Genomic DNA, 12521 nt, shown 5'->3' on the forward strand with positions numbered 1-12521 from the left:
CTGTAAATGTAATAACGGGAGGCTGGGGTTTTGATGCGTTTGCATGATATTCCAATGAATGCAAAAGAGCTTCCTGACCATCAGATAGGTCAACTGCCTGAAATATTTATCTATATTAATGCCAAAAATTTAACCCACTGTCAGGACTCTGAATTCTGGCCTCCCACACAATTAAGTTCTCGCTCTGGCTTTTCTCCACACTCAAGGTGGGGCCAGAAAACTCCACCCATTGTTTCACTACAGCTACGACATAGAAAATGGACAAGAACGTGTATTTAATGCAAATATCTCCATTCTATAAATTTTATTGAATTACATTGGTGCTATACTGTGAATTTATTTGATCACTTTCAGTAGAAATTCTAATGCGAGTAATCGACTGGAGACAGAGAGAATATTTTTGCAATTTAGACTTATTTCTGCTTAGAATAGAATTGCTGGTGCATCTGTTTTGATCCAAACAATAGTGTAAAGTATCATTTTAAGTTTATGCTTTCTTACGTGCCAGCACACTGCAGCTAGATCAATTAGCTAGAAAATCACAATCATTTTGAAATGATCCATCTGTTACAGATCACAAGCATTACATGTACACTGAATGGGAACAGTGCCTTTTAATCCAGTGAGGCATTCTTCTAAATGCGTGAGATGAAGGCATTTAGACTACTTTTATCGTGGAAACAAAACACCTTTAATAATTTTTAAAGGAATTGATTAGTCCAATATCTCCTAGTGCACTGGTAAAATGACTGATGTAACTCATGGCTCAGTGGTAACACTCTAAGCAAAGACAAAATGATTCCAGTCCAAATTTCAACAATGTGAGCACATAATCTAGGTTTGCAGATTTACTAAGGGAGTGCTACACAGTTATAGTTGCTAATGTTCAGATTCAAAATGAAACTAAGATGCTTGCCCTCTTGTTCAGATTTAAAATTCCACAGTACTATCTGAAGAGCAAAGGAGTTCACCTCAGCATCCTGGCAAATACTTATCCCACAACAATCAATCACCACAACAGATTATCTGGTTATTTATCTTACTGATATTTGGGGAACCCTGCTAAGTTTCCTATGTTACAGCAGCAACTATACTTCAAAAGTATTTTATTAGTTGCAAAGCTTCAGGACATGTTAAAATATTATTTCGTTCTTAATAGTGTTAGAAATAATTGACTTCTGTGTTAATACAATCCCACCTGTTAACCATCATTTCCACCATATTTGAGTTTGATGTGGATGTCTCATGTTAATTTTACACACACCAAATCTTTCATAATGAACAAATAAACACCCAGATGTAAACTCAGTATTTCCCTCTACAACTTTTCATTTTGCAAAAGTAATTGTCAGTCATGCACCAATTTTGAATGAATCACAATTGAGAAAATTGTTAAGTGAATATGTTTTCAGTGCTTTAAAAATAGCAAACAGCAGTATTTGTACTACACGCCCATTTCCAAGTTACTCACCTTCACGTCTTATCTCCGAGAGTTTCAATCAATAGCGTATAAGTAATTTTAGCTGGTCACTTAAAATACACATTCTAATGGTTTCTGATCCTGTCACCACAGCAACACCTCTGGGATTCACCAAAGGTATATCCTTGGCCCCTTCCTCATCCACATATTTTCCTTGGATAACATTGACCAAAAATACACAGGGAAGTTCCAAATGTATGCTGATGATACCCAATTTTAACTCCCCAGAACCTCTCAACTGCTTCATTATCTCTATGTTGTCAGACGTTATGTCTGATATCCATTTTGCACTAGCTTCAATTTAGTTGCTACAGATAGGAAGAGTGAAGCCATCTTCAATTCCCATCAAAAATCCAGTATCCTTGTCACATATTCCATTCCCCTCCTTAGTCACTGTTTCTGGCCCCACATTGAGCTTCTGACCTAATACCCACTTCATCACCAATGCTGTCTACATCCACCTTCATAGCTTCAGAGGTATACACCTGCGCCTTAGCACATTGATTACTGATGTCTTTATCATCTCCAGATTCAAATATTCCAATGATTACCTGAAAGATTTCTCTCCCTCCACACACTATAATTTCGGCTCATCAAAATCGCTGCTTCCCAGCTCCTATCCCACTCTAAATCTTCTCAACCATCACCTTTGCCTTTTCTGACAAAAAAATTATTCCAACACTTACAATTTTAAAATTCTTATCCTTGTGTTTAAACAGCCTTGTATCATCCTATTTCTGTATGTTCTTCCAGCCTCACAATGCTCCTAGCACACTCCATTCCTCTAACACTAGCCTTTCACGGATATCCTTTTTTAAAAACTCTGCTCCAGCCACCTGTGCTCCAAGATCTGCAATTCTCCCTCTAAAACACTCCACTTCCTCAACACCCACCTCTCTGCCAAAGTTTTAGTCACCTTTGCTGACATTGCCTTTTTTCTGATTCTGCTTTCGTGAAACACCATGGGGATTTTTTTCTACATTATAGGCACTATATAAATGGAGGTTCTTATGACAATACCTTGCTCAATCTTCCTTGCCACATATACCACAAATATAGTCCCGATTGCCCCTCCAGAGTCACATATAACACATCTATGGCTCAAAATATCCCTCATCACAAACTCAGAGCTTCCTTCATCCCTTTTTGTTATAGATAATCATATTTCCCCGATATTATTTTGTAAAATGAATGCATAATTGTACCTGCTACAGAGTGCTGTAATAAGCTGCTTTGTGGAAAGTCATATTTCAAACTGCTGAGCACCTACAGTCTGAGAAAATGGATCCAACTCAGTTGAGAGCGAGTTGACTCGATGACTTAAAATAACCCTTCAGGGATTGGCAATTAAATGCCCAACTACTTCAGCTACTGAACCAGCACCCTTATAGGAATCAAAAACCATCGTACCTCATAATCACTCTCCAGGAATTCATACAAGATCATTTCATATATCGCAGGCCTCAGGCGTAGGTCGCCTCTTGGTAAGTACTGACTAATTGCCTAAAAGGAACAAATTAATTTGGTATAAGTACACAGATCAACGTGTAAGAATTTTGACAATAGCTGACAAAAAGGTCAACCAGTTCATTCTTTTCTTTTATAACAAATTCCTTTAAATCTGTGACACTGAAATGTATCTATCTACTGTGCACAGAGTTTTACACCCTACATAGGAGAAATTGCTGCACCAGTATTTCCAAAAAGGAGGTTGCTGTAGTTGAATATCATAAGAAATGAAGCCCATTCAGAGCAAGGCACATTCCTTTGGGAAATTGACTTGGGATGAGTACTCACTCCATCCAAGGAAATCGAACTCCCTTGTCTCCCACTAGATGCGATTGCACCAGGGCTTCGAGGCCGAAAATCTTTTTTTTTTTTGCATCTAGTCATACATGACAGTCCTAGTGTATGGTGCCTGTAAATCTTATAACTTCTGCCTTAAGGTCTAGAAAAAAGGACAGCGTTTGCTTCTGACTCCATTTTAGGAGCACAGGGTGCATCACCATCTCATTAAAGTTCTTTCCAAAGAATAGAAAATGTTTCTTCTTTCTGGTCTGCACTGCTCTGGTTTGTAGTGCAGCTCGTAGTCAAAAAAGTTGCTGTTAATAAAAAAAGTTATCTCAAACCACAAAATGCTTTTGTTAGAGATCCTCCATTAAGTTGCCTCTGTTTCATGGATATAAACCCCTCAAATTATTCAAGGGGCATTGGTTAATTGCCACACCACTAATTTTCAACATGTTTTACTGGAAGAAGAATTTTCACAAGCATTACATGAGCAGATTTAACAATTATTAACATTATTTCCTTATGTGTTTTGGATTCAGTGATGGCAAGACAAGACTTTCAAAGATCACTTCTTGAATCTGTGTACAGCATGACATACAATGATGATTATTGTTAAGGGAACTGAGAAAACTCAATGATTTTTGCATGCTGAGGTGCCTGCCAATAAACGGCCATTTTACAGTAGCACATTTCTAACTTAACCTTGGTTTTCAGCATCATGTTTTAGATCATCAGACTGACATGTTTTTCCTTAATGTATCGATGCAGAATTGAATGAATTCTTACTGTCCATTTTAGTCAGTGTTATGCAGATAGAGATGGTCACCATTTGAACAGCGGAGTTGCTTTGCTTGTTTTATCCCATTACTTCTAAGTATAAGAACTGCATGAATTTTTTTCTTCTCTCTAGCTTTCTTTCACTCTCTTTGTGCATTTTTTCTGGGAGCTGTATATACTTTGGAAATTGTGCAAATGCCCCCTCTTCAGTGGGTCCAGTTAGACAGCTGCATTTTCACTTGGTGATTCACACCTCACAAATGAGCCTGGGCAGACACTGGCAGCAGGGACAGCACTTTTCTTGAATCCTTTCATGCGATATGTGCGTTCCTGGCAAAGCCAACATTGGTTGCTCATCCCTAATTGCCTTTGAAAAGATGGTGGTAAGCTGCCTCTTGATCTACTGCAGTCCGTCAGGAGTAGGTGTGAAGAGAGTGCCAGGATTTTGCCCCAGGAACGAGGAAGGGATAGCAACACCGTTCTAAGTCAGAAGGACCTTCAGTCCTGGTAAATAGAAATTTTCTCCAAGTAAACATTGGGAAGGCAGACTCATGGTTTTCAGTCCCACTGCCTAACTTTGTTCCCTCTCCAGTGACTCCATCCCTCTGACTGGCAACTGTCTGAACATTGAACCAGGCTGTTTCCAAGCTTCAATGCCAGACTTGAGATGAGCTTCCAACCATGTATCTGCACTCTGCTTTATTGTGACCCCCCTTAATTATTTTAAGCCCCTTTAAAAGCACCCATTTATCTCCAAGCTTTAGATCTGCAGAAGCATCCTCAAGCATTGATGTAGCTTTACTTTTTTTGCAGGTATTAATAGACGCGTTATACTTTTCCAGCATTTAACATCTTTTAGCTCAGCAATACACACTGAATATGACCTTTCCTGGGCATCTGAAGGGATTTTTAGAAACTCCTTAGTTGGAAAATATACCAGAACATCATGAATGAGAAATAACAGGCGTAATAACAGGGTAGCACAGTGGTTAGCACTGCTACCTCAATGCCAGGGACCTGGGTTCAATTCCAGCTTAGGGTCATTGCCTGTGTGGAGTTTGCACATTCTCCCTGTGTCTGTGTGAATTTCCTCCAAGTGCTCCGGTTTCCTTCTACAGTCCATAGATGTAAGTTAGGTGGATTGGCCATGGTAAATTGTCCGTTGTTGTCCAAAGATGTGTAGGTTAGGGGATTTAGTGGGATAAATATGGGGTTACGGGGACAGGCCTGGGTAAGATGCTCTTGCGGAGAGTTGGTACAGGCTCAATGGACTGAATGGTCTCCTCTGCACTGTAGGGATTCTATGATTCTATGTAATGAATATTCAATGCTTGCAAATGCTCATTTGCTGCTGGAATTTTTGGTCTCATGTCAGAGAGTGAGGCAATGCCTTACTACCATTCTATTGATAATGTTGCTTTTAATAGGCTCCAAATTACCACACAAATGCATTTCCGTATGTTTCTTCATCCAATTATTTTTTCCTCCCCCTGCATCCCATGTGCCCAGGAATTATTACAATGTAAGCTGCTTTTCTATCAGAGTCAGGCATCGGGAGAGTAAGCTGCTCATAATGTGTGCAAGTGCACAATAATGATTTCATGTCCACAATTAGCAACATGCATGTGTGTGATGATGTTATAAGCCTGCATAGAAATATTATCACCAACTTGTGCTGCAGCAGCCAGAGCACTGTGTCGACCCTGTGAATAGCCTCGACATTGAAGAAAGAGTTTGCAAAGGGGGATCTTATTAGCAAACAGCCTAAAGAAATGCAGGATTTTACATCCATCTGGCTGTCAACTGCTGAAGACCCAAACTACAGTAACCAACTAGAGAACATCAATATAAAAGCAGCTTAAAGTTCAATACACAGCAGCTCAGTGGATTAAACCCGTATCCTACCGCTTGGTTCCATTTCACTTCACTGCACCACTAAGCTGCAACGTTTACATTTGGTTTTATGTCGACACAAAAAGAAACCTAAAAAGACAAATTAAATGAAACAAAATTTTCAAAGGAAATGTATTTTCCAGAGGTTTCTTATTCATTTAGAGAGGTTTCTTACCAGGACGCATTGCCACCCTAACATAAATCACAACCTCAGCATATGCTTTACTTACTTTAAGTTGCCCTATCTTTTTAAATCGGTAGACTTCATTTTCCCAGAGATCCATGTTTTTGCCAAGAATCTTCTGACATTTTCTAGAAGACAGCAATGCAGACATTTAAAAAAGTGTATGAAATTCTCTTTATGGTAACCTTTAAAAACAAGTTACTGCGTATTACCTTGCAGCTCCATGATAGTCTCCTTTGTCCACCAGGTAGTTTACATAGGCTCTGCCAATATCCTACAAAATGAAAGGCCATCAAAACAGACATTGAATTCTGTACTAACATATTTCCAAGCAACACATTTGTTATTACCTATTGTTGCGATGATGTTTGAATACCTTTGCCATTTAGAATGCACGAGCTGCTTGCTCGTAATTCTCTTCATGTTTCATCTTCTGATACTCATTAGCTGTAGCCTATTGAGTGACAGTAGTCACAACGGGTTGGGGGAGGGGGTCAAATCACCTTGTTCTCCACTATTCTCCCATTTGCATTTGAAAAGCAGTAGGGTTTGGCTGCTCTGTTCCTCAGAACTATATTCCAGCCTTTGATCCATACCTTTTGCTCAAACATCTGTCAATCTCTGCCTTGAAAATTTCAATTGACCTAGCTTCCACGGTGTTCTCGGGGAGAGAATTCCAAGTTTCCATAATGCTTCGTGTGGGAAAATGCTTCCTACGTTTAGCCCCAAACAGCCCTTTCTTTATACTGTGAAATTCCAATAAATGACAAAGCTCAACTTTATGCCAAATACCGCAAATACTGTGACAAATTATAGTTGCAGCCCAGAATGGCTTCTCTTTCAGTTCCTACACGGTTACCTCCGGTGTCTCCCAGCTCCTACATCTTTCTCTCTGGCATTCCCCAAGGATTTACCCTTGGGGCCCCCTCCCATTTCCCATCTACATGCTGCCATTCAGCAACATCACCTGAAAATGCAGTAGTTTCCAAATGTACCCTGGAAATTCTGAACTCTACCTCATCACAAACTCTTTCAACTTTATCTATAAATGGTCAAATTACTTATCCAACAATACTAGATGAACGGAACTTTTCTCCAAGTAAATACTGGAAGAGCCACAGTGCTGTTTTCTGCCCCTACCACAAACTCTGCTTGCCAGCCACTGAATCCATCCTTATCCCTGAAAACTGTCTGAGGCTGAAATAAACTGCTCACAACTTGATCCTCATACTTGACTTCAAGATGAACTTCCAACCACATATCTGCAGCATCAATAAGATTGCCTATCTCTTCTTCCATAACATATGTCGACTCCTCCCCTACCTCAGCTCACCTCGTATCGAATCCCTCATCCTAGCCTTTGTTACCTCTAAACTTATGTGGTTCCAATGTCAGCTTTCTATATTCTATATTCCATGAACTTGAGGTCATCCAAAATTCTGTTGTCCATTCCTAACTTGTGCCAAGCCTCATTCACTTAATACTCTTGTGTCTGCTGACCTACATTGGGGAGTTGCTTAACCAGGAAATAAATCCTCACCCTGTTTTCCAATCCTCCATGACTTTGCCCCTCCCTATATCTGCAGTCTCATCCAGCCCCACAACCTTCTGAGACATCTGCATTCCTCTTATTCTAGCTACTTGAGCATTCCCAATTAAAATTGCTCAACCATTCGTGGCTGTGCCTTTAGCTGTCAGTCCTAAACTCTGGAATTCCCTCCCTACACCTCCTACCTCTCCCTTTCCTCCTTTAAGACGCTCCTGAAAACCTAGCTCTTTGACCAGGTTTACAATGATCACGTCAATATCTTTTTACTTGGTGTGGTGTCAAGTTTTATAATGTTCTTAGGAAGTCCCTTAGAATATTTTATTATTTCAAAGATATAGACGCAAGTGTTATTATTTATTCCATGTGCATAAGTTACCAGTATATTATGCCTTTTTATATTCTTCTGGCTGATCTCAGCTGCCATCATAGCTTCCTAAAACACAAGAAGAAAAATAAAAATTGTCCAGCCATTCCAGAATCCCGCATTCATAAAAACATTTTTATCATTTATAAACAGAAGATTAAAAAAAGCTAAAGGAAAAGAAAACTTACTTCATACTTCTTTTTCCCAAGTAGCCATTCAATGTGATCATCTTGGTCCCGCTCCTTTGCCACTACAATGTCCCTTGGGCTGATGATATAAAACAGCGATTCACCATCAGAGTGCTCTGTATGACAGAAAGGATATTTTTCTTTTAAATTAAACCAAACACATTTGTTTGATCAAATTTGGCTGATCAAATTTTAATTTCGAAGTAGTAACTGTTTACTGAAATTTTGCACCAAGAATATATCAATGTGGACAACAATCCTTGACCGAACACAGTGGCAGGTGGGAAAACATGATCGACACAAAATGCATGCCATGATTACGTCAGCAAAAAATGTCATTATGAAAAATATAAATCAAATCAATTACTGTTAAATTAATGATGCTAATTGTTTAAAATATAATCAAAATTTCACCGAATGAATAAGTAACAACAGGTAGAAAAATTACAATGAAGAGCCAGCAAACAACTGCATTAAACAACAAGCAAACAAAGGGTACTGTTAAACTCATTCCAAATATTATCTGAAAATAGTTTCAGTCACGGTCTTTTGTTAGTAATAAGGCCTGTACCATAACAAATGTAAAATTAATTCACAAAAAAATTCTTTAAATTGATTAATGAAATAGAACATGTAGGTCCCTCTTGTAGCACAATCTTCTTTGTTCAGTGCTGGCGCTCTTGCCTGACTCTTAAGACTGTGGTTGCAAAAACCTCACTAGAGACTTGAGTCCACAATCTGTGCAAATCCTTCTGTACAGGACTGCAGTCCAAGGTGCTGTCTTTTCCATGAGAAGTTAAGCAGGGAGCCTTTCTGTCCTCTCCATGAGGACATGAATCATTTGTCAAGTTTGCTTTAAACTGAACTGGAAGCTGGTGATTTTGTTATTGTTGTCGGCTAAAATCCTGACTTTAACTGAATTTGTGTCATTACATTTACCACAAATACAAATATAATTTTGCTAAAGTCACATTTTGGGGAAAATTGTTGGGAGTGTGTTTCCAAATTCCGGAGTTGTGCTCTTGATGGCTGTGAGTTCCATACATCAGCAAAAATTTATGAAATGACTTGATGAAAGTTTGATTAAGAGAAATTCAAGGTAATAAAATTAAAAATGAAGTTCTAACTTTGACCACCACTTTTAGAAATTAAAATAAACCACTTTCTTTGCTAATCTCGCCTTCCAGGACTGACACTTAACTTCCAGCCTCTTGAAAAGTTATCCTTTATGGAGGTGTGTGTCTGCACAGCGAGTGTTGGTAGGCTATTCGAACACAGTGCATCGTAGCCAAGCTTGAACCGGCCTTCAAATGGCGTCAGCACATCTGTACTTTCCAGTGGCGAGCGTCAGATAGAAATCAGGAGAGAGAAACCTGGCTGATGTTTCTGCTTTGTAGCTTAGGACCAGGATACCAATTGTAGTTTCTCAAATACAACCCATGCTGAGATTAGCAAACCAAACCTGGCACTTCCAAGCTCCACGATTCAGTGCTACAACTGCACCGGAGCTATAGGGATCTAAGCTGATTTGCACTTGACCTGGCTATGTGACTGTTCTCAAAGTTAACCATGGCAGACATTGGAATGGGTGATCAGCAAATATTCTGCAATTTTACCTCTTGATCAAATGCTATAGCAGAATTGCTTAGAATATGTTGATTTGGGTTAGACTGAAGGCTACTTTTAAACTGATTCATGATTCAATGTAACGTTCAAATAATAAGACTGATTTCTTCACTTTGGAGTTTGAGTGTATGAAATAAAATCAGCTTTCTAAGGCTATGTTAAAACCTACACCCCTGATTTCTTATGTCCCCTACAACAAAGCTCACCTTCATCAGTTAATTACTGTCTATTTCTCACCTAAGCTGTAGTCTCTGCATTCATTTTCTTGGAAACCTCTTACGGATAGAGCATCAGAGGATATCTCCTCATATGAATCAGGCAAGTGGTGAATGATGTCAAGCCGAGGCCTTGCACAGTGTTCTTTATCCTATTCAACAAAGAAAGTGTCATTTCTTATTCACATAAACACAGGAAAAAGCATTGTCCTCTGCCTTTCGCTTTCTCCTCCCAACACATTCCCCACTGTTTGATTTATTGTGTTTCCGTGCTATGGAATGGATCCTTCTGGTCCTTTTTATTATGTTTCCCTCAATTTCAGCAAGAGCAACAAACTTGCCCTCCATTGCAAGATGAATTCTAAATGACAGAGGGAACTGGGATGTTAATCTGGTCTTCCGATGCACATGTCCACGCCAGCATTGGACCTTGACACATGCTTGTTGTGGATTATTTTTAACCATGTTTAAAAGCCTCTTCTGTGGACACTTTGACACTAACAACCAATGTTTCAATACCAGGCTGTGACTCTAAAACAAGTGATGTTAAATTTGTTAGATTGGCCTGTTTTAACACCTGATACACAGTATGTTTTATTATACGTTGAGATAATTTCAAAGAATTATATCTATTACAGGATGTGAATATTTTGGAAATTGCACTTTTGTTTTGCACCACACAAAATCCCTCAAGACAGACTTTTTCTTGCCTCATGACAAAATAATTTGAGGATTGCTGAAAAAATACATTTTGTTGAAACTTTTCATCTTGCTTTCTTCAGGACAATCACAAGAACACAAATGTCAACTTTATACTGTATGAGAGTGTTGATTGGTTGCAAGTGGACTTTGATTAATAGATGTGTTGCTACCGAGAATGCGTCAGTGAATGGGTGATTGTCAGTTAACTGCCAAGCATTCTTTAAAAAGTTAAACCAAATAGCCTGAATGATTGGTCAAGGCATTGCCCAGAGGAATGCACCAGCGAATGACTGTCACTTATTTTGTTTGGTTGAAACAAGCAAAATGCATGTACATATTCTTTCTGTCTGCAAAGAACTGGGCTCTGTATAATGATAAATAGCTTCCAATACTCTTATATGGCTTAGGCCCTCTTCATAAGGTTGTCGATAAGGCCAATCCTATAGCACGTGTAACTGGAAGAATCGCATCATGTATATTGATAAATGAAGACAAGCTTGCAGTGAACCGTGGTAGAAAACCCTTGGCAGGTTTCTCAACTATACGTCAAGGAAAGGGAGTTCATTTGACTGCTCCATTTCAAAGGTGAACTTGAGTACATGATTGAGCCCATTAAGACACGCAAGAAAATTATTCAACCACGCAATCTTGATGCTGAAATAGGGCACAAAGACATTCTTTGGACAATGGCTACCCTGATAATATCATTTCATACCGAATATCATACAAACCTATGAACGGGCCCAAGGTTGTCACTTTCAGCCCTGAAAAGTGCCCAGTCTACCCCAGATTACCCTGCAAGGGCAAGGTATCTCAGAAATTTGAGCAATAAGTAAAGCTAACTGTTTCACACTGTTACTAACTAAGCTATAGCAATATGAGTGGTATTCTCCACTAATTGAATGCTGCCATCAAGCCAAAAGACATTCTGCTTATCACACAAAGGAATAATGTTCTAAATGAATTTTAGTGCCAGATATGCAGGTCATATGTCCCAAAGACTAGCAGATCATATCAAACAGCATGTCCCTTCCGCTGTTCGCAATGGGCAAGGTACAGGCTGTAACCAACCAGCCCTTGTAAAACTCATAACACACTGTCCAACATTAGATGCGATTGGGCAACATTTGCTAAATAATCTTCACTGTGCTAAAGATTATGTTGACAACCAATTTAAGACTGTCAGTCAGGATCACAGTGTGATGCATTTCCATGTACTGGAAGCTATACACAGGGCCCTGCTAGCTGTTCCCTGCAGACAGAAAGAACATGTACACACATTGCACCTGTTTCAGATAAACAAAAGTGATAACCATTCACGGCTTTATTCCTCAAGGCAATGCCATGACCAGAGTCAAGTTGCCTGGTTTAAATCTTCAAAGAATGCTTGGCCATTAACTGGTGCATTCTCCATGGCAATACCTCGACCAGAGTCCACTTGCCAACCTATCTGCACCCGCTTTTCACATTGTATAAAGTTGCTGTTCCCCAGATATTGGCATTCTTGTGATTTTGCTGATGAATGCAAAATGAAAAGCTGCGACAAAATATCCTTTTTCAGCAGTACTCAAGTTCTATTACATCAAATGACGACAAAATAATTCTTGTTGTGGCTTAATTTATTCGCTATGTATAAGTCACAAACCATGGTTATATTTTCAAAATTGCAAGGAAGAAATACTGAAACTTGTAGAACTTTAGATACATTTTCATCTTTTAGGTTACCTACAGATGCGTTAATTCACACTTTCA

General features: G+C 39.1%; 1 protein-coding gene across 1 annotated transcript in view; it reads right to left on the minus strand.

Annotated features, from left to right (window-relative positions):
- The window catches only part of vps41 (VPS41 subunit of HOPS complex), a 169899-nt gene that overhangs the window by 44086 nt on the left and 113292 nt on the right, over positions 1-12521 (minus strand). Inside the window, exons 12-17 of the mRNA XM_078216544.1 lie at positions 10090-10219; positions 8227-8342; positions 8051-8107; positions 6338-6399; positions 6172-6253; positions 2891-2983 (exon numbers count right to left, since the gene is read on the minus strand). Of these exons, the coding sequence (XP_078072670.1) occupies positions 2891-2983; positions 6172-6253; positions 6338-6399; positions 8051-8107; positions 8227-8342; positions 10090-10219 (540 nt within the window). The remainder of the gene's footprint in view (positions 1-2890; positions 2984-6171; positions 6254-6337; positions 6400-8050; positions 8108-8226; positions 8343-10089; positions 10220-12521) is intronic.

The sequence above is a fragment of the Mustelus asterias genome, chromosome 7, assembly GCF_964213995.1.
Source record: "Mustelus asterias chromosome 7, sMusAst1.hap1.1, whole genome shotgun sequence".
In the NCBI taxonomy this organism is placed as follows: domain Eukaryota; kingdom Metazoa; phylum Chordata; class Chondrichthyes; order Carcharhiniformes; family Triakidae; genus Mustelus; species Mustelus asterias.